Source organism: Artemia franciscana, chromosome 11 (genome assembly GCF_032884065.1).
Source record: "Artemia franciscana chromosome 11, ASM3288406v1, whole genome shotgun sequence".
NCBI classification, from domain to species: domain Eukaryota; kingdom Metazoa; phylum Arthropoda; class Branchiopoda; order Anostraca; family Artemiidae; genus Artemia; species Artemia franciscana.
In genome coordinates, this window is record NC_088873.1 from 44,152,654 (window position 1) to 44,177,010 (window position 24,357).

General features: G+C 34.4%; 1 protein-coding gene across 2 annotated transcripts in view; it reads left to right on the forward strand.

Moving 5' to 3' along the window:
• Positions 1-24,357, forward strand: part of LOC136033273 (epithelial splicing regulatory protein 1-like) — a 219,262-nt gene that overhangs the window by 38,876 nt on the left and 156,029 nt on the right. For both annotated transcript variants that reach the window (XM_065714031.1, XM_065714032.1), the window contains exon 4: positions 5,213-5,444. In XM_065714031.1, the coding sequence (XP_065570103.1) occupies positions 5,213-5,444 (232 nt within the window). The remainder of the gene's footprint in view (positions 1-5,212; positions 5,445-24,357) is intronic.

Below are 24,357 nucleotides of genomic sequence, written 5' to 3' on the forward strand. Positions count from 1 at the left end.
AATTAGGAAAAAATCAAAATATCTTATAAAATGTAAATATAGCTGATACTGCTACTACTACTAAAACCTCGCTGCAGCACCAAGTCACAGGAGACCAGCACAGTTGCGCACATTCCTCTTCCATTCCAGTCTATTCGAAGCTTCCTTCTTTACACTCTCCCAAGAAGCTCCAATTTTCTTTAAATCCTTCTCATGACCTCTTCCCACACCGTTTGGAGCAACCTGCTTTTTGCTTGGCCCTAGATGGATGACCAAAGGGAACGATATTTGACAATCTATAACCCTTCATCCGCACAACGTGTCCTATCCATATCAACTCTCACTGAAGCCTTGGGAAGCGGGATACAACCACATTTTTTGCACAGCTTACTATTTGCAATAAGGTCATTTAAACGGATGCCCACGACTATCCATAGACAGTTCTTCAGGAAAACGTCCAACAAATCGTCCTCCATCTTCCGAAGTACCCAAGTTTCAGAGCCACACTTTGCCACCGTCATCAGCTGATACCTTATAATAAAGAATCAGAATCATAACTATCAGGTAGATAAACATGCCGTTTACGTACTACAGATCTGACACCTGACCTATTTACGAAACAACTTCCAATGGTGTCGTAACTTAGGTCGTAAATGTTCTTCTATCGTTTGTACACGGATAATACTGTAACGTTAAGGATTAGAAGTGTCATTTGCTTAAGTATTAGGTGGTAGTCATACCGATTGACTGATCATCTTCACCGACAAATATAGCTATTTCGGTATAGATAAACAAACGTACGTCAAAACCTCACAACAAAAACCTGTGGGGAATTACTTTCTGTCCGAAGAACTGTGTACCAGGACTATTGTTGATTCTGGAACGCGCAGCTCTCCTGCTGATGAAGTCAGTCAAAATTATTTAAATTGAAGAAAAATTCATTACGATGAAAACAATTTGCCAAAACAGTCAGGATTTTAAAGAACTCGCAGTTCTCGTTTAAAGAACTATGAACGAATTGAGCCTAAAAGGTTACAATACAAGTAAAATAGAAGTAAATTTTTCGTTTTAGTTTTATTGATTTTATCCTGTTGTAAGTTGTTTCTTCTTATATATTTTTGTATTGCTGAGGACGGTCCTTGGACATAGGGCCGAAATATTCATTCTAATTTGTTTCCCATTGTCTTGAGAAATTCCCTATTGTTCTTCTTGTTTTTGGTGTTTACAATAGAGGTCCAAGGAAACAAGGGCCGAAGGCAAAGTTGTACTTCCTTGTACTACTTGTACTTGTAGCGGGACCAGACAAGGACGCCTCACCCGGCATCTAGAACAGTGGTTCCCAACCTTTTTCGGTCCGCGTACCCCTAGTCAAGGCCCAAAAAGTTTGCGTACCCCTTTCTTGAGAATCGTTGTTTTACTTTTTTCTTAACTAAAATCAGATTTTCAAAAACACGAAATTTATTGTCCAATATGACGGTGCTTAAATGTACGTACAAAATCAATGAGAAACTTGAGGCTGCTTTTTTGCTAAAATATTATCAAATATTGGCTCGATGTCACTAACGGCAATTGTAAGGTCATTTTGTACACTCAGTCTGTTTCTGTGTTTGGTTTTGATCAATGACATTGCCGAAAATGACACTTCACAAAGGTAAGTGGATCCGAATGGTAACAAAGCAGACATGGCGATTTCACTTAGTTCCTTGTATTCTCCTTTCACCTCCAGCCAAAACTGGGAAACAGTTACATTTTGGAATTTCAGTTCTAAGGCGCGATCACTGGCAAGTTCGATCAGATTCTCTGTAAGCTTGTCACTAAGACCGGAGCTTGAGGTCACGTCTTCAACAAATGGATTTTGGATCCAATCCTGCGTTCTATCTTGGTTCATAATCGATGGGAAATATGACACAAGTTCATCTCGCAACTTTGTCAGATGCTCCCGAATACAATCACAGATTGTGTTGAGGTTATCAATTTCACTATCGTCCGCAAACTTTTCAAGGGTCGGGAAGACACTAACGCTGTTTCTTTGAACCTTTTTAAGCCAGAACTCCAATTTCTTGATGAAAGCACACATCTTCGAATTCAGGGAGAGTTCGTCCGTCCGGAAACCTTGCATTGACAGATTCAAGTCATTCAGTTTGTCGAAAATATCCGCAAGATAGGCCAGCCTGCAGACCCAGTCCTGGTTTTCAAAAAGTGAACTGAATGCAGATTTGTGCTCCAGAAGAAACATATGAACTTCTTGTCGAAGCTCGAAAAGTCTGTTTAAAATCTTCCCACGAGACAACCAGCGAACTTCTGTGTGCAGAAGTAAATGTTGATGTTCTGAACCCATCTCTTGGCACAGCAACTTGAACATTCTTGAGTTCAGTGGTTGGGCTTTGATGAAGTTGATCACTTTTACAGCCTCGTTGAGGGTCTCGTGCCGATGTGCGTTCATCCTTTTCGATGCAAGAGCTTGCCTGTGAATGATGCAGTGCAACCACTTCACCTTTGGATTTTTCTTCCTTATCCAGGCCATGAGCCCATTATTCTTCCCTGTTAGGGCGGCAGCTCCATCACTGCAAACTGATAGACACCAGTCCCACAAGATGCCCCCTTCTGCGAAGAATTTGTCAATCACCTTGAATAGTTCTTCTCCTGTTGTTCTTGACTGTAGGTTTTGACAAAACAGAATATTTTCTCTTATGTCAGAACAATCTTGATATCGAACAAAGACGATCACCTGGGCTTCACCTGACACATCCGTGCTTTCGTCAAGCTGTAACGCAAACATCTTCGTCAACTTTATTTGCTCAATAACCTGCATGACAATATCGCTTGCAATGTCTTCTATCCTTCTTGAAATGGTATTGTTCGACACAGGTATAGACTGAAGGGCAGTAGCAGTTTTCGTGTCAAACATTATTTCACTGACTTTCACTAGTGCTGGTAATATCAGACATTCGGCGATGGTGTGCGGTTTTACAAATTGAATTTTACAAATTGAAGGCGAAGTTCGCTTAGAAATGTAAATTATGGTTAAATGGATCATTAAATTTTTTAATTGTTCTATGCGCAGCTGTATTAGCTTCTCTCCTAGTACATTTGATCTACCCCAGGAAGGAATGCTTTCTTAAAAACCTGTATGGGTTTTAAGGATACAGCAGTGCATACCCTAAAAACTTGAGGAATGATCTAATTGACTTTTTTGGCTGTTTGACGAGGCTAACCTCCCCACCCCTCTTTGAAATACATTTCTTTATACGTGTCGATGCTCTTGTTCGTTTTGTTTTTTTTTCAATGGAATTTTGCTTAACCACGAATGGGAAGGGTAAGTGGATAAATTGTGATGAAAAGAGAGAAAACCCCCAGCGTATTCAAACCAATAAAAGTAAAACTATTAACCCTGCCGAATTCCTTTTTACCCAATTCTTTGTTGATAGTATCACAGATTAGCCCCCCTGCGTTATTGGTGCAGTTTTTATTGTGGTAATCAGGGAGTTTTTATGATAGAGTCCAGGTCGATCTTGTATGAAGTTTTCAATATTTCGGCCTAAACCATTCTTATAAATCCAAATAACACAACCCTGATGTATACACGTTAGTGTAACGCAAGAATTGAGTTTGATTCTATTCGTGCGTTGGGTTTAAATTTCACTGCGCACGCTCTATGTCGTGCCATTGCAAGTATAATATAGTTCTTGTGTACATCGGTATGAAAGGTCAACGCGTCTATGTGGAAGAGGCTTTATGCTCAAGCAAAATGGTTTGGTATGTTTGACAAGCGTAGACTCTTGAGAATCTGATCAATGTAACGTTTACAATTGCAATGACTGTATTTATTATTATTACAATTATTCACCTGTCACGATACTGTGAATGATAACACTTTAAGAGCATGCCCTTTTTTACTAGGTGGGTTAAAGTGCATACACTGATTCATGCCACGAGTTGTACTTTGATGGAGTGAAAAAAAAATAACAGAGTTAGACACTCTTTTTCTCTGACACAATGCAAAATTATGTATTTATGGACATAAGGTACGTGACATTACCAACCCAACGCTTGAGGAGTGGCAGCTTTAGGGACTGTTGCATAAAGACGGTGAAGGAAAGATCTAGAAGTGCAAATGTTGTCTCCAACAGTCTTACCTAAGATGACTCCAATGTAACGGAATCCATTTGAAATTCTTTTTACCCCATTTTCATGGAATCAGAAAATATTGGATGATCGTCAATTTTATTGTGCATAAATCTGTGCTTTAATTACTTAGAGCCAGACTTGAAGAAGTATTTTAAACCCTTAAATATAGTATTCTTTTTTTCTTTTTTATGTTCGCGCAAATGGGGTCACTTACCGTGAGGAACAGGTGTTTAAGGATCATTGTTTGCTCGTCAGAGATGAAGTGACTTTTTTTTATTCTTGAAATGTCATGCTCCTTTTCATGTTCTTCTTACTTTGAATGGTTTCCACCCAAGCTTGTCTAATTCAGACGAAAAGCGTCACGACTCTTGTTTTGATTCTTCTGGTGATTCCCATGATCATCATGAAATTGATCTTTAGTAAAATGGTTTTAGGGCCTTAAGAAATTTTGCAAACGGAGTGCCTTTTATTATTTTACTTTTGCAGCCTGTTATGAAAGAGAACCACTTCCGGTTGTTTGCTATCAAATGAGAACAAGACTTGTCTACATCGGGGGGGGGGGTAAACAATTTTCATTTCTCACACTGTGGGGAGATGTGTTATTATAGATATCCCAGGGTCTGGAACTCTAGGTTGTTTCTGGCATTTACCTACCAATTCTTCAATTAGTCGCCTGGTCACCTGTGCCGATCTCCTCAAAGAGCAGCTAGAAGGACTTGCTTGAAGATGTAGTCTTTGGGTCTTCTCAGGAAAGGACAATAAATTTATTGATTTGCAAATGCATTTTTTGCTCAACATAATGCATCTGTGCCATGACACAGGCCGGGCGTTACATGATTATGGTTTACTTTTTTAAAATTGTTTCGTAAATCATGTTGGCGTGCCGTAACAAAAAATAAACTAAGGAAATGAAGATCGATAATAAAATGAAAGATCTAACTTTCTCTTATGGCGCTGAAAAAGGAAGGCGGTTATCCTCCCAAAATGTTTGTTTTTCGTCCAATTTTTTTAATTGGCCTTAAAAACATTTGCTTTTTTCTTTTTTTTTAAGTTTTTTTTTTCACTTTCTTACAATGAAATTTAATCGAGTTGATTTGTTTTTCAGTTTGATCGATATGCACGGTCAATGTATTTCATTGGTGGAAACCGTACCATGACTCTAGTCACCGATGGTCAATTGCCCCTTCGTCAATGCCTGCATCCTGAAGCCTGTACAAAAGGGTTGGACTTACCAGAGTATTACAACTCATTTTATGATCTAAGAAAGGAGGTCGCCAAGAGTCTCAATTTGCCTTCATCCGAAGATAAAATTAATTCCGTCCGTGATGCTTTAATGCGTATCCTTTTCCGTTGCATAAGTATCTTATTTTTCGTTATTATCATTACTGGACAGGAAGGGAATAGGTTTTTTATTAGGGGATTCGATACCTTGAAGCAGTGGGTCTCAAACTGTGGTACGCCTAGCCCTTGGGGGTACGCAACAATTTTTTAGAGGGTATGTGGCCGGCAAGCAAAAAAAATAAAAGAACCGTTTAACTCTAGGACTGGCATATTTATTTATATTTTAGCTATAGTTTACTTGATAACTGAGAAGGGGTACCTAAAATGTTTTGTGGGTAAATAAGGGTACAGTGTCTAAATAAGTTTGGGAACGACTGCCTTAAAGGATGGGGATTAGAACTGATTAGACGGTCTTACAAAAGAAACGTAAGAAACTAAAAGCCGGCATCTACTTTCCTAGATATTTTAGAAAAACCATTTAACTTCTTCCGTTTTATGCCGGAAAAACTTTTTTTGATAAACTTTTTTAGTTTGTATGGCCAAACTATTTCGAATTGATTAGACGGTCTTGCAAAAGAGACGAAAGAAACTAAAGTCGACATCTACTTTTCTAGTTATCATAGAAAAAACATTTAACTTCTTCCGTTCTATGCCGGAGAAAGAGAATTTTACTTTTTTGAAACTTACATCATTATAAAGATTTGAATTTAATTTTTTGATTAAATGGAGCAAAATTTTCTTTTTAAAGTTCGGGAATGGGCATTCCCTAAAAACGCTCTCGCATACTTGCTAGGAAAACGCTAAAAAGTAGCTCAAAGAAAATAACATTTGAGCAGTTTGACAGCTTTGAGAGTTCCTTATGGTAGTACCCGCTTTGATTGAAAGCTTTTCTCACAAAAGGGATGTAAAGTTTCGTTTTTTCTTCAATCAAATTTTGTAACCATACCAAATATATTCAATAGTTCTTGATGGAGGCCTGTCCCTTAAGAGAATTCGCTAATGGGCTCTGTGTCCTTGAGACGGTGACACTCAGACAGTGTGGGACAGACTGTGAGACTTTGGTGACCTTGTGAGACATTGAGGCTCACAAAATGATTTTAAGGTATTAAATTCCTTTAAGATCATTCGATATCTTAAACATCATTTTGTGAGTCTCAACGACGACTGACTCTCTCAAAGGCAAAGGATCCTTTAGTGACACGCGACTGATTACTCATCTTTGAAACCTATTGAGAATTTGTGATTTGATTATGAAATTTTATTGAAGATCAATGGAATTGTGTCGGCAAAGTTTCCAATCAAAGCGGGTTGAGCCACAGAAAATTCGAAGATCTGTCAAATTGATCAAATGACACTTCTTTTGAGGTGATTTTCAGAATTTTTGTAGCAGGTATATTAGAACTATTTTAGGGATAACCCTTTCCTGAATTAAAAAAAAAAATTCTGCCCCACTTGATCAAAAACACAAAACTTGCACTTCCTAATGATATAAGTTTCCGTAAAACTAAATGTCTCTATATCCGGCACAAAACAATAGAAGTTACAACGTTTTTCCAAGATTTCAGGGAAAGTAGATGTCGTCTTTAGTTTTCTGCTGTTTATTTGGATTGCTTATCCAAGCCCTACAAGTTATGACAAAAACACTGAATTAATTTTAAATATTTTGGCCACGCAAACTAAAAAAGTTTATAATAGACGAGATAGGCTGATTCTTTATGGTATTAAATTCCCAATACCATTTTGGTATTGGTATTGAAATCTACATCAAGTAGATATCATAGAATTTTAATAAACAAAAAAGAACGTCTTAATGGGTGGGTAGAGCATGGCAAATTCGAACACCCCCCCCCCCTTAAAAAAAATCAGGCTCTATCGATAGTGGTATTCTAGTCTCCTCTTGAGTTCATATTTATAAGGTAAGTGCGAAGAAAATGGAAACATCCATCAATTTTTTTAGGATAGTGAAATCAGTGCCTTTTGGTAGGTCTTATCTACAGAATTGAACATTTAAAATTATCAGAAACACCCACCTTTTTCATTGGAGACACTGTGTAGGAACAGCCCTATTTATCAAAGAGGGGGTAACCGTCTGTTACTTGTACTTGCAGCTTATTAATGAGCAGCGGCGTAGCTTTAGTATTTTTATTGGGGGCGGGAGGCAAGATGGATCTATATCCAGAGAGTCAAGGGGCATGGACTATATAATAATTTTTCTGTCCATATTATTGGGGGACAACTGCCCCGTCCCAAACGACACCACTGTTAATAAGGATCAGAGTTGCCAGTAGATGTCTATCCAACCTATTGAAGAAAAAATTATTTATCAAAATTTAATTTGTCGTTATTACTATTATTAGAAAAGGAGGGAAACACATTTTTTGAAACAAATTTCAAAGAATCTATTCAGAAAGCAGAAGCTAAACAAAGAAAACTATTGTTAATTTTGAAACTTATTGAACCTAACACTATACTCTACTAGAACCTTTAACACTAGCATAATTTGGATATTTAAGTTGTGTCAGTAATCTTACGGAGAAAATTTTGTCTGTAGCGTAGGCGGTACCAAGTAAACTCCCGGTCCACATAGAACTATGCGTTATGTAAGCTTATGTTAAGTTGAGAGAAAGTCAGCATATGACCCACAAAATGGAGCTCCCGAATGAGTAATTAATAAATGTTTAAAATAAATTAATAAACATTTCCTACAAATCTCATCATGCTTCTTCAGGAAATCTTAAATTTCCATCTTCATGCCACATTTGCAATTTTGAATATTTCGTTTATGGTGATTTTAGGCGATGACTATGTTGATTCATGGATTGTTTTTACGTTATTCTAGTTTGAAAGGACTGGTTTAAGTATACAAATATATACTTAATGTAACTTAAAAGCATAACATACAATATGACCTACGTAGTGTGAAAGCTGCTTAAATCAAACTTACCTAACTTTTCTTTCTCGGACTACATGCTTGCTTTTGATACTTTACGGCTCTTTAAAAAACCCATATTTACAAGAATGAGCAATGTAATCTGGTACTTTTTACTTATGGCCGTTATATTGTTCACTGTCTTTTATACTTAAGTTTTAATTATAATATGTAACATCATAAGGTACGCATTTTCTAGATTTCTAACCCTAAACTGTAAGGTAAGGAATACAACATTGTATTTAACCATTCCAATCGGTAGTGTTAATCTCCATTTCATGGCCCTTTAGCCAGGAAATGCAATGGTGGATGGGTGCCAGCTATCCCCTGTTTTCCCACACCCTTCCTGTTTAAATGGTTCTTAAGTTGTAAGACTTATTAGAGCTATATGTAATTTTTGTACCCAAGTTATATTTTTCATGTCTAGACAGGATAGTTCTAGAATCGTGCAGCTTAGCTGTAGCTTAATCACTTTTCAGATTCATTTTATAATAAGATATATATGTATACATCTTTTGCAACCAGCTTCTTGATTTGATGCCAGAACTAAAATTGCAGGAATTACAGCGACTAACAAGAAAATAAAAGAGTACCTGACCGGTTTTACAGCATCAAAGAATGCTACACCGAGATCCATATTGTTGAGTATGCACCCTGTAAGTTTTAACATTTGCATAATTTTGACTTGAAAGGGTTGGCACCTTCATATTTAAAAGGGAAATAAGACCAATAATATTTTTGAATAGTATTTGTAGGGCCTGGGTCACATTGTAGTCGTATTTGTCGATTAATCAAACTTTTCTACAGTGCCATTTATGTATGCTATTCGTAATTTTCGGTTTGGAACATTTCATTGGCCAATCCGAGTTAAAAGTTAAGGCATAGTTTTTTGAAACTAGAAAAGAAGGAATCTTGGGACAGTCTTTTTTCTATCTGTAATAGGAATCTGACAAATCATAAAAACGCAGAGCAAGAAATGAATAATGTGTTGATACCAGCTTTTCATAACCAATTTCCTGCCATTTTGACTTTACGCATCTAAAATACAAGGTTGACGTTGACATCAAGGAAAAACCCTTTCCTTCATTTTTTTTTTTTTTGAACTTTTTGGGAGGTTGTAAAAAGGGAGGCTTTAAATAGATTGGGACGGAGAAGGAGCGTGCGTAGCCGTGTTATCCTCGGGCGGCTCAGTGCTGCAGTGAGTTGTTAGCAGCAGTAGTGTAATGAGACCAGAAATCATTAGATTTATACCTATTCTTTTTACTGAAAAAAAAAAACAGTAAAATCAATTTCCACGACTCAGTCATTAGCTTGTGTACTAGAGCCTAAAATGTCAGGTCCAACTGGGCTTCCAAACTTCTTCTAGGTCCCCACCCTTACTGTCTTGTAGAGGACATTGCACCCTCTTTGGAAGGCACTACTATATTTTGTTGGAGTATTAGAATATATACATTCCATATTCTGTGACGCTCTGTAGACGATTGATGTTCTTGTTTGGGACACAATACCGAGTGATCGATCCCTTCTGTGATAAGGATGAGCGACAGGCTTGACCTTTGTCCTTGTTACGAAGACCGAACAACTGAAATGTCAATTCGACGCGTCGACTTGTAAACTAATTCTTTGTAAATGCGCTCTAAAATCACGACCAGGGATTGGTGCAACCCAAGCTCAGAACCCCTTTCCTAAAGTAATTCAAATCCTGCAATGAAAAAAGAAATGACGTGTAAAAGCCATTATCCTGTAACTTTCAAGCAATGGAAACTTCGCATTTTAATGACTGCATACATTCTTAAATCTTATGATTGTATCAGACGCCACAGGGGTGGGTGTGCTAATAGGAAAAACACGAAAGCTTCAAGCTAAGGTAGCTTCAGAGTGTGCAAAATTCAACCAGAAAGAGTTCTTAGATTTTATTTCAAATTTCTAAATTTCTTAAAATTGAGTGAGCTCATCTCAATTAAGACAAGTCTCATTTTGTCTAGAAAGTTGTCACACGCTTTCTAGGGCTTTTAGGGCTATCATTTACAATTCTAGCGCCTAGTGACTTCCAGGACTATAATAGGATAGGATGAAATAGGAAGAAAATGAAAGAATAGGAAGAAAAGTTGACAAAATGGCCACACTAGCCACACTGTTGGAAGCCACAATAACTACAGCATATAAGTGTGGCTGTAAAACGAAAGCATTTCAAAAGGCTGAGGAGTACTTACTAAATGTTTACAGAGGATAGTTTTGAAGAGACTGTAAAAGTATTTTACTCAAAGAGCTTGGATTAGGCTACAGTTAATATAGACTAGCTTTAGATTATTTTAATTTAGGTTAGTTTAATACCCTGGGTTTGAGTTAGGTTGGGTAGTTACGCCAAACTAGTCTAAAACAACGTCTTTACAGATTGATGTCTAAGGATAGTTTTAGGTGCCAGTTTTGACTGACTGTATATCAGACAGTGATGTATAGAACAATATAACCGTATATCTGTATATCAAATAATAAATGTGGGACAATTTCACTTTCTATGGGTATATAATGTTTTAAATATATCTAATGACAGTTTTTGGTATTAGTATTGATCAAAGTTTATAAAAAGAAAGCTGTGCGGAAAATTTGGCTTAATCTCAATTTTTATGGGTACAACGAACGAAGGCTTAAGATGGCTAAGCCACTTTTTACGATGGATTATGTCAGATTTGATTTTTAGCAATCCATCCGAGGCCAAAGAAAAACAGATTACCCCAAAATGGGATGTGAAGAGGTCATAAGAAAGGAATCGTATAAAATTTAAACTTCAAGGGGGGGGGGTAAAAATAAAGTAAAATTTACGGCACTAGACTTCAAAGTCCAAACCTGTGGTGGTGATATCTTTTTTGTGGCCGATGGGGGGAGGTGTAAGTGTGTTGCTTTGAGTAGATTAAGGTTGAGAAGGAGTGGCCTCAAGCGGCTTGGTGTGGCAATAATTTCTTGGTAGTAGTAGTAGCAGTTTGAGTGCATTCATCACCATAGAGATAGAAAAAATAATAAAGATCAGAGACGGCAAAATATTACGGTGAGATATGGTGATATCTGGATTCGCGCTATTTTAATATGGCAGATTGAAATAAATAGTGAAAATTAGAAAAATATGGCTTTTATTCGTTTTCTACCTTTATTTTCATTATGGGGCCCAGTGTCTTGGGGAAAGGAGGGTAAGGAATCTTTACAGACTGCTTTGCTTGTTTTTTTTTTCACATAGTTATTTAAATAATCCCCATTTGCTTAATGAAGCTGGAAAAGTCAGATTGATTCGCATCGCTGTGTTACTCAACCAATTTTTGGGTCAAATCAATTTTTGTTCAGGGTATGGCGAGAAAAGCAGTGAGGGAGCGGTCTCTAGACCTCTTCGTATTGCGATTTTCTGTTTGCCTTAATAGAATCAGGAGAGTCAGCTTCACATCTTAATTTTACCGAACGATTTTTTTGGTCCAACTTATTTTCTGACCGATTTGGTGACAAAACCGGGGATGGGTCGGCGATCCCTTAACCCTTTATATAGCGCTAATTATGTTATATCATCTCTAACGCAAGTATTTCTTTTCTTTTTGTATCGATCATATTGCGATACCTACTTAACATACATACTATTTTGTTACAATTATTAGCATTTTTTTAAATATCGATTAATCCATTGCGTATCTAATATTTTTGCGGTACATACGGTTTGCTTGTCCAGAAATAAGATCAGAAGACTTCTTGACATTTGTAAAATGAGAAAACATGAAGGCAGGGGGTGGGATAATTATATGTTTTGCGCTCAACACAACGGAGGCGTATAACAAGAAATAATTTCTATTACACAGCAAAAATGGTTTATTAGTGGAGAGTATAGGGCACTAGATTTACCCAAGGAGAAAAAGAGAATTTATTGTTTTATATTGCTGTGTTAAAAATTGCGCATTTAATTCCATTATTTTTATGACGCATTTATGTGAGTCTTTCACATTCTTTCTTAGGCATATGCCAAAAACGAAAGCTAAAGAATCCCATATTTTAACCGTTGTTGAAATCGTCAATCTTAACTAGTTTCTCTTAGCCTAGTAATATATATATATATATATATATATATATATATATATATATATATATATATATATATATATATATATATATATATATATATATATAATATGTGCTTTCAGTTAAAATGACTGCTTGTCGAAAGTAAAACAGTTCAAAATAGGGATGAAAACTTTTAATTGACAGTGAATAGATATAAAATTATTTAACTGGATATTTCGAACACATATACAGTGTTCATCATCAGCAGTAATCATCATTAGCAGAACACTGTATATGTGTTCGAAATATCCAGTTAAATAATTTTATATCTATTCACTGTCAATTAAAAGGTTTCATCCCTATTTTGAACTGTTTTACTTTCGTCATGGAAAGGCAGTGTGGTCTTCGAAATTATCTATGACTGCTTGTCTTGATGTGATAAATCTATTTTGTTTTGGGAGCCTTGCAAACCCTTCCAAGACGTCCAACTCCTTAAGTAAAGTTGTTTGTGCCTTTTGATTTCAACGTGGCAACCCTGAACAAATGTTGCACTATCCTAAAAGCCTCATAATTTTGAAACTATCATAAGAAAATCCTTAGATGATTCTGACATTCAGGTGGCTCCAGACCAAAGATGGGTCCAGAGGGGAAGGCAAAAAAGACTTTTTTTTCTAAGTCTTAAAAAAAATTCTGCTACTCTTGGCACGCGCTACATGGTGTATATCATTTTTGAAAGCGGGGCACCTCAAAATTGATCTTATTTTGGGAGCTTTGGAGACTCTTCTAGGATGTTCAGCTCATAAATTGAAATTTTCTTTTGGATTTCAGTCTATCACGACGTGTCTAATACTGAAGATAATCGAAATTATATAACCGTCATAACCAATGATAACTGTCATCCTTAATTTTGCTACCCGACTTCGGCTTCGTTGACGCAGCAATTTAACAGCCATTGGTTTTTCTTATGGGCGTAAAATACGCTAACATTTCCTAACTAAATAAACTGGAAGTGATTTAAACATTCTCATTTAAATAACAGGAAAGGGATAGAAAAAAACACATTCCCTTGTTTATTATATCTTAGATTTATTCAGGTGTTTCTCACACGCAGAAACGACCATGTAACAGGTGTGAGGGTAACCAACAAGAAATATGACATAAGGAAATACAAATTGGAAGCGACCCAATTTTCCTTATTCAAAGACAATAACTTTGAACAATAGTTGGTCGTTAATCTCTTTTATTGATCCGATATTGTTTTGTATCAATCGGATGGAAAAAATTGGCTTATTTTAAAGGAACCGTAAATTTGCTTTAATCAGCAGAAAAACGTATAGATGTTTCTTTTCTTGGACAGGATAAATCTTTAGATTCTTAGAAATTAGATTCATAGAAACTTCAGTTTTCTTAGGCTCATTTTAAAGGATCCTTAATCATCCCAGAAACATAAGATATCTTTGAGATACTCTTCTATGATAGCAAAAGTTCTTAGATGTAATAATTCTTAGAAATTCCACTAATTTTCGGCTTATTTTAAATTATAAGTAAGTGTGCCGTTAGCAACTGAAACACATCTGAACGTTTCTTTTCTTAGAATTCAGAAATCTTGAGATTTTCATAAATTAAATTCTAGAAATTACGGCAATCTCAGGCTTATTTTAAAGAATCCTTTAACATCCTGGAAATAAATGAGCTATCTTTAAAATAGTCGTCTTTAAATTCTTAGAAACTCCAGTAAACTTAGGCTCATTTTCAAGGATCCTTAAACATACCAGAAACAAATGAGTTATCGTTGAGATACTATTCCGGGATAGCAAAGACTGAAATTGTTAGAAATTTCAGTAATTTTGGGTCATTTTAAAGGGTCGTAAATTTCCCGCAAGCAGCTGAAATGCCTCTGACTTTTCTTCTCTTGGCCATCAGAAATATTCAAATTCTTAGAAATTAAATTCCTAGAGAGCCCAGTAGTTTTAGGCTTAATTTAAAGGATCTTTAAACATGGCGCAATAACTGAGATATATTTGGACTTTGGAATTTATTCCTTCCTCCTCTAAGACCTGTCTAAGGCCCTCCCCTCCATCCTCCAGATGAATTTGACCTTGGGTCTGAATACGTGCCCAAATTAAAACACTTTTTAACCTGTTGTGCGTCATACCATCCCTTCTTCTTCTTAACAAACTTCTTAAATCTTTTCTAAGGTCTTGAATGTCTACCCTGTGTGTATTAATTGGCCACAGTGGGAAAACAGGAAAATGTGTTTTATCGTAATTTTTTGAATGTATGCATTTCTCAAATACACATTTTTACCTCACTAGAACACCTGCTCTAAGTCCTTGTTTCGGATTTTCCAACGACTCTCCCCTTTCGAATCCCCCTCTCCTTTTGTTACCTACAACAAAAGAAAGCTTCTATACAGATTCCCTAATATCAATGCAATACTGAAATTATGTCTTTTAAGACAAATTCACCTGCCATCTATTCGTTTTAGAAAGTTTGTGCCATTTCTCTATGTCAGAGATGTCCATTCTCGGAGGTAGACATGTACACTTGATTCACGTAGACAAATCGATGCCTATTTCGGATTAGTGGAGGATTCCATCACCATCATCAATAATTGCAAAATTTTCTAAATAAAATTTTAGTCTTTATGTAGTAAAGAAAAGTTTATTCCTTGTTCAAGATTTTAGAGCTTTTTGGAGTTATGAAAGAAATGAAAGTAGCCATTTATATAAAAGACAATTATACAAAAAAAAGCTTGGAATCAATTTTAGATGGCTCAAATCCTAGTTATTTTAATCTTCTACACCATTACATACACTTTCAATAAAAACTGCAACAATTAGAAAAAAAAAAATAATTAAAAACAACACTAATGGATTAAATGGCTTGTTGAAATTTCTGAAAATAATAGATATTTAGAAAATATTGCTTTTAAAATGACGATTTAAATCAATTTCTTTTTTTCTCTAACACAGATTTTTGAGCTTGTAAAATAATTTCATTTTTTGGTTTTTTGAATTCTGTTATCATAAGTTTGACATTGTTTTGTCTTTTAATAGGCAAGGTACTATAATAATCGCTTATTACTTATTTTCTTCCCTAACATAAACCAAAAAAAGGAGAAAAACAAGAAAATTGATAATGAAAGGAAAGTAAGCATAAAAGAAAGTGCCAAGAATAATAGTCTATAATGAAAATAAAACTGAAGTTTTTTTCAAGAATTAATATTTAATAAAAACGGACTTGAAAGTAAATTTTCTATACGATTTTTGTAAATACTAAGCAATTAATCCAATATTCTCACAGTATTGTAGCTCTACATTAATTAAAAAACTGACACGCAAAAATTTATATAGTATTCAAACGTCTTTTATGTTCATTTTTTAGCAGCCTATTATTTACGTAATAATTCAATTTAATTTCATAGTCATAATTTGACGAACAGATATTAATTTTACTTGAATTTTAGCTACTAAAAGGTCGCAGCCTCTTATACAAATGCAGAAATACCAAAAAACATAAAAATAAGTTGCAACTTATTGCAGCATAAAGCTGCCAGAGGCCAACAAAGCTGCGCTAATTTTTGGCTCTATTTACTTCGTATTTTGTGACTCCTTGCCTTGCTACTGGGAGGTTTGAGAGTTCTCAGAGTTCATAAACACCGAGGTAATAGGACTCAATAGAACACTGTTGAAAACAAATCTTTTTTGCTTACATAATTTCTTTGAAACCACTGCCTTTCTAATTACAAATAAATATAAGTAACTGGTAAAACTATTAATCAAGATGTATTAAAAATAAATGTCTCAATATTTTGGTTTTGTATCTGAAAAATTTTGTCAACGAAAAAAAATCTAGAATAACAAAGCATGCAAGAAATTAAGATAAAAAGATGAAATACGTTCTAGAAAAACAAAAAGGGAAAAAGACTCGGAGTTCAAGAATTATTATCGTAAATTTGTAAAAGTAAAAACAATGATAATAGCTCTTTAGATGAGAATTTTTTGTTTTTTCTCTTTATAGAGCGTTTTTCATATGTTATTTTCTTGATTGTTTTAGCTGTTTAGTTTCTTTTCGTTGGTAAACGTTGCCAGGCGTGAAACCGAAGTATTCAGTAATTTTTTAGTTTATTTTTTGCCCAAACTTGATTAACTATTCTACCTGTTGCTTATGTATGTTACCATAAATGTCTGGAATTGGTGAATGTTGATATTCAACGGTGAATGTCCGAAATACCCTTTCTTCTCCTTGGATTTAGTCACCCTTGCCAGTCAACTTATTCAGTTTTATGCAAGATTTGACGGTGACAGGTTAGGTTTTCAACCTTTTTCTGGGATTTATAACCTAAGCCAACCTAACTTTAACTTTTACCTAGGGGTGAATCTCCAGAATATTTATTGGGGTGGAGGGACAAGAGGGGCTCATATCTGGATAGTCAAGGTGCATGGGCTGTATAATATTTTTTCTTCAAATTATTGAAGGAATGATTACCTCCCTTCCCAAATGACGCCCCTGACTTTTACCATCAACGCTGACATAAGACTGAAAAAGCTGATTCGCAAAGCTACCGAGCAGAGAAAAGGGAATTTCGAATATTGACCGGCGAATGTCGACATTAACCAGATTGCGCATATCACAATAATATATATTTATGTATTTCTGTTTATCAACCTATGTCCACATATGTAATATTTGTCCATTGGTTTCGTCCTCTTCAATTTAGCGTTCGATGGAACATTGTTATTAAGTATTATATTATTAATATTATTATTAGTATATTATATTATTATATATATATATATATATATATATATATATATATATATATATATATATATATATATATATATATATATATATATTATAGTATTGTATTAAATACTAGCTGTTGGGGTGGCGCTTCGCGCCACCCCAACACCTAGTTGGTGGGGCGCTTCGCGCCCCCCCAAGCCCCCCCGCGCGCGTAAGTCGTTACGCGCCATATTAGTTATGCGCCATTGTAGTTGTGTCCCTGTGTCCCACCTGTGAATATAGATAGATTTATATATGTGTTTCAAACTACGCAAAAATTGCGAATAAACAACATTCTTGGCTTTCCCATTGTCTGTGCATATGCAAAGCCGTATGTACTAATAATGACGTCATATACAAACGCTCTTTTTACAAACAAACAAACATGCATCCACATAACTCGTTTTTATATAGATAGATACAATACAAATTAACTGCGTAAAACTTGCGAATAAACAACATTCTTCGCTGTCCAATTGTCGCTGCATATAAATACATTGTCAGGTTTACCGACCCTCGAACATGCAACGTACAATTGTCCATGGGAAAAACAATCAGGATTAAGATCTATACCACATTTTTCTAATGATTGACCTTGAGCTTTGTTAATGGTGATTGCAAATACTAATCGAATTGGGAATTGCAATCTTTTAAATTGAAAAAGCAGATCCGTTGGAATCATGGGAATGCGAGGAATAAGAACAGCCTCACCCTCATAAGGCCCTGTCAAGATTGTGGCCTCTATTAGGTTTTCCATTGTTTTTTTTTACGGCAAGTCGCGTGCCATTGCAAAGCTTTGGTGGGTTGATATTTCTTAAAAGTATTATTGGTACGCCTATTTTTAGTTGTAGCACGTGTGGTGGAAACCCTGAAGGATCTATGGAATTTAAAAATTCAGATGGATAATTAACCGCTTCATTTGGTTCCAAAACTGTGTCGACTGACTTGTAAAGGACTGCCTGGTCTCGAATCTTGTTCAAAACAATATTGTTGATTTCGTGGACGTCTATATTTTTGGGTGCGAGAATCGCTCTTTCACTTAGCCATTTATTATTTTTATAATTTTTTAGAATATTCGGAAATACTTTTTCAATCAATTCATTTTTGGACGTCACTAAATTACAGAAATCAGCAGGTAGTTGTATACGTCCTGAAATTGAGTCTACTGTTTGACCAGAGTCATCGTTTTGCAATCGGACACGCATATTTGTAGTTAATTTTAATATTTTTACGTTTGCCTATAAATTAGAATTTTTTAGGCAAGCATTCATTTCGTCTGCAGGAGTTAAACTACGTAAAAATTGCGAATATACAACATTCTTGGCTTTCCCATTGTCTCTGCATATACAAAGCCGTATGTACTAATAATGACATCATATGCAAACGCTCTTTTTACAAACAAACAAACATGCATACATACAACTCGTTTTTATATAGATAGATAGATAGATAGATAGATAAAATACAAATTAACTGCGTAAAACTTGCGAATATACAACATTCTTCGCTGTCCAATTGTCGCTGCATATAAATAGATTGTCAGGTTTACCGACCCTCGAACATGCAACGTACAATTGTCAATGGTAAAAACAATCAGTATTAAGATCTATACCACATTTTTCTAATGATTGACCTTGAGCTTTGTTAATGGTGATTGCAAATGCTAATCGAATTGGGAATTGCAATCTTTTAAATTGAAAAGGCAGATCCGTTGGAATCTTGGGAATGCGAGGAATAAGAACAGCCTCACCCTCAAAAGGCCCTGTCAAGATTGTGGCCTCTATTAGGTTTTCCATTGTTTTTTTTTATGGCAGGTCGAGTGCCATAGCAAAGCTTTGGTGGGTTTATATTTCTTAAAAGTATTATTGGTAGGCCTATTTATAGTTGTAGCACGTGTGGTGGAAACCCTGAGAATAATATCTCGAGGTAAAAACTGATCACCGACCATAACGATGGCCACTTCGTCGATAGTTGGAGCATTGTATCTACGCACATGTTGGCCAGGAGGCGTTTTGTCAGCGGAAATAACAATTTTATGCGTATAAGTAGGCATCAAATCGATGGCTGTTTTGAACAGACGCACTAAATTATTATTTTCGTGGAAAAGATGTTGCAATTGGGAAACGATTGTCCTTTCAATGTTGGGAGAAATTTCGCAACGTGCATTCAATTCAGAATTTCTATCACTGATGAAGTACAATTGTAAAAATTTATGATTCTCGCCTGAGAATGGTAGAAGAGACTCTGCTCTATGATAAATTTGCCCTTTTACTTTGAAAGTAGACATAAATTGATCTGGATTTTCAATTTGGGCTCCAAACGACGTCATTTGGAAACATGAGTTGTATTTTCTGATTCATTTATATTCCTTATGTCCCGGTGTCCCGGTCGTCATTTATATCCCCCTGTTTTATATCCCGCTTATTTTTCAGTTTTTTCCTTTTTTTAGTTTTTTTTTTACTTTTTTAGTTCTTTTAGTTTTTACGTTTTTTAGTTTTTTTAGTTTTTTAGATGAATTTTTTTTTTAGTTTTTTACCTTTTTTTCTTTTTAGTTTTTATTGGTTTTTACCTTTTTTTAGCTTTTTATCTTTTTTATTTTTTTTTATTTTTATTTTTAATTTTATTAGTATTCTTTTTCTCTTCTATTTTTCATTTTTCCTTTTTTTTAGTTTTTAGTTTTTTAAGTTTTTTCCTTTTTTTAGTTTCTTTAGTTTTTTTAGTTTTATTTTTAATTTTATTAGTATTCTTTTTCTCTTCTATTTTTCATTTTTCCTTTTTTTTAGTTTTTAGTTTTTTAAGTTTTTTCCTTTTTTTAGTTTCTTTAGTTTTTTTAGTTTTTCGGCTTTTTTATTTTTTTATTAGTTTTTAGTTTTTTTTGTAGTTTTTGCCTTTTTTTAGTTTTTTCAGTTTTTTTTTTAGTTTTTAGTTTTTTACCTTTTTTAGCCTAACCAGGATTTGAACCTGGGACCTTCATTCTCCGTTCTGACACCCTCTCTCACCGAGTGACTACTCCAGCATGTTCATTTTGGTGTTTTAAATGGTATATTATTAACCAAATTAATGTGTTTTACAATATACTAAGCATCGTCATAACAAAAATGATGGCAACTAATTTCATGACGTCAGCCGAAACATGACGTCACCTGATCCATCCACAGATCCACACACAGACAACTTATTTTTATATATATAGATTGTATTATATACATTGTATATTTTTATTATATATTTATATTAAGTATTTAATTCTTAACTGGTTTCAATCCTATTTTTGGAAGCAATTTGATAATGCTATTTATGGTTAAACAGTCGAGATGACAAAGATATTCAAATGTATTCAGAGCTAAGACATATTGGGAAGAGGGCTAGAAAAAAACGGGTATTGTGTTCACATTACTATGATGGAATGTCTATTTAGTAAAAGTCTCTGTTACAAAAAAATACACATTATTTGATAACAAAATAAAACAACGGCCCATATATAAATAAAGAGGTCGTACACTCTCCTACACCTGGTGTAGATTTCGGACCGCCTCTTGCAATTGAAACGAAAATATATGAACAGCGAGTTTTAATGCGACAGTGGAAATAAGATAAAAACTTGTTTACAAAAAATAATAATAAACGAATATTTTAGCTTCATATCCGGAGCACATTATCAACGGGGGGAATAAACAAAAAATTTAGCTAAAACAAAACCTATAAAAAATAAAGAAGCCTTACAAAAGCTATTAAAAAAATACTAAAACGAAAGGAAAATCACATTCAAAAAGATTCAATATGGTAGTCCAAGTAAGAAAACACAAGGCAGGATGTCCAGGATTATAATTTGTCATAGTTTTGTTTTATTATTTGAAGGAAGTGTGATCTCAGAAATTATTTAGATAGTGCCAAAAAACGTGCTTTTCAAAATCTGGGGTGGTTGCCCGTTGCATTTTCGTGAATTTTCGCTATTAGGGCCCGTGATAATTCATTTTGTGGAATTAATCTTGTTCTTTATCAAAATCGTCCCATCATAACTATGAGAAATCCATTTAGTCAAAAAAAAAAAATCAATATGCAAATTCCGTTTTAATTATTCATGTGCGGTGAGCCAAAACCAAAACATGCATTAATTCAAAACGTTCAGAAATTAAATAACTCTTTCTCACAACTCTACTCTTTTAAACAATAAAAACTTGACTCTTTCTCACTACTCTACTCTTTAAAACAAAGCAAAAGCTTTCGCGTAAAGAGCGAGGCGTTGAGGAGGGGACAGCCCCTTTTATATACGGAATAATTTCTGTTTGTTTTAAACTTTAATGTCGCTCTTTACTTGCAGTTAAAAAAAACTTTTTTTATTTAATAAGAAAAAAAGATGAGGATAAGAGCAAATGAATTAATTGTATGGTTAATTCAAAGACTTTATATTCTTTGAAATAATTACTCCAAAGTACTTCGTTCAAAATTTTCTAAAAATCCACATTTATTTTGTAATTTCCGCCTTTGAAAACTCAGTAATTTGGGTACATTTTGTGGTTTACTTTTCACATTGTATTACGTCACTTCTATTGTTAAGGAGTGTTTAAAGTTAAAGGGAAATTATATATTCGTTTGTTTTCAAATTTAAGAGATTGTTATTCTTTTTAAAGTAAATTTTGAAGACAGATGACTAATTTCCAAAACCACAATTAGTGGATTATTCATAGTTTAACCATTTCTAAAAAAAAACTTACTTGCACAAAATTCAGTTCTTTGTAAACATTTGTCAGGGATCCAGGTCCAGAGATCCTGCAGTTTTGCAGGTCCAGGACTCGTGAACCGCTAAATATACAATTTCTATTAACTAAATTATTTGTCATAAATATTTACATATGAACATATTTATGAACATATGAACATATAATATGAACATATTTTGTCATAAATATGCCAGCAAAGACTGAAAATTTAATTTTTTTTTTTAACATAGCTTAGTGAAACTGGCAATGGCCTCGTAATTATAATAATTAAAATTGAAATAGGAAGCATCGTCAAATACTTATTATAAATAGAATTGATTTTATTATTAGTAACATAAATAACAATTTTAGAAATAATAATGATTTGAAACAGGAAACATCAAAATGAGTCGTATTCTTATGTACTCCCTCTAACCCCTAACCATGTCCTTTTTAAGCTTTTGTAATAAAGGAGACCGTGGGATAAAATATATTATGCTTGAAAGGGGGGCATATTGGGGTTTCTTGAGCTCCGTTAATGGATAAAACGGGGCTGATGAAAGTATGTAGTATATCTAACTCAAATACCTGAAAATGTACGTAATATATTTTGATTCTAGACGGCCATCTTTAGCCACTATTTTGAATGATTATTTTTTAATTTTATTTTGTAAGACGATTTTTCAGTTCAATTTATTTACACTCAATTACCAAAAAATATACTTAACTCTCCCATGAAGGGCACAACCGTGTTCTGTGCGGGAGTGCATGACATTTATTAAACAAATCATCAACAAAAATACACATCTCCTACCCCCCCACCTTACCCTACCCCTGTCAACTAATAATAATAACCTATAAATATTTATTAAAATACTGGGAGAGATATTCCAACTTTACCTAATTTTGAAAAAAATAACATTATTTGTTATTCAAAATAACATTAGGTGTAACGACACCTAAAATAGAATAAAATCTTTATTCCAGCCTTTTTCCTGGGGATGGGGGTCTTTAAATTTATTGCATTCTTTTAGGGATGAAATTGCCGGTTTTTTGGGGGTATAAAACAAACATATTGTCTTGGCCAAAACCAAAGGAATGATGTACATTTTTAGTTATTTAGAAAGAAAGAAAACACCCCGTTGAGGGTCATCCCGTTGAGGGTATGACGCAAAGTTTTAGCACGTGGATGCTTTCTTTTAGTTTTTTTTTTATTTCCAATGTCGTTTTTTCTCTCACGTTGAATGTTCATTTCAGCTCTTCTGTTAAATTATAAAACAATGTTATATATGTAATATATATATATTTATATATATATATATATATATATATATATATATATATATATATATATATATATATATATATATATATATATATATATATATATATATATATATATATATATATATGAATAAGTTGTCTGTGTGTGTGTGTGTGTCGAGTGACGTCATGTTTGTTTGTCGACTGACGTCATGTTTGTCAACTGATGAAATTAAATACCGGGACACCGGGACACAAATGACGACCGGGACAAAGGGAATATAAATGACGACCGGGAACCTTAAAGAGAAATTACAGACTGGGACACCCGGACACAAATCACGACCGGGACACAGGGAATATAAATGACGATCGGGACATAGGGACACAACTACAACGGGGACGCCGGGGGCACAGGCGGGATATATAAATGACGATCGGGACACAGGGATTGTTCGAATAGAAATTACAGACTGGGACACAAATGACGACCGGGACACAGGGAATATAAATGACGACCGGGACACTCAAAGAGAAATTAAAAACTGGGATACCGGGACACAGGGAATATAAATGACGACCGGGACACAGGGACATATCATTAGAATAATGAGGTATAGATCTGAATATGGATTGTTTTTCCCATGGACAATTATATGTTGCATGTTCAAGAGTCAGTAAACCTGACAATCTATTTATATGCACAGACAATGGGACAGCGAAGAATGTTGTATATTCGAATGTTTTACGTAATTAAAATATATATATATATATATATCAGGTGGGACACAGGGACACAACTACAATGGCGCGTAACTAATATGGCGCGTAACGACTTACGCGCGGGGGGGGGGGGCGCGAAGCGCCCCACCAACTAGGTGTTGGGGTGGTGCGAATATGTTGGGGTGGCGCGATATATATATATATATATATATATATATATATATATATATATATATATATATATATATATATATATATATATATATATATATATATATATATATATATATATATATATATATTTGGACAAGACTATATGAAAAAAATCTAACTATCAATTTCAATTAACGAATTAAAAAATTTGAAAAAATTAATTAGTAACATTAAAATTTGTCATAATTTTGTTTTATAAATTAAAGCTGTCAGATTTTCTCTACTGGTACAAGTTGCTTCTTGGCAAATCTTGTTTTATTCAACTTTTTGGCCAGTGAATACTGCCTTGTCAAATATTTGTGGTACAAACAAAAA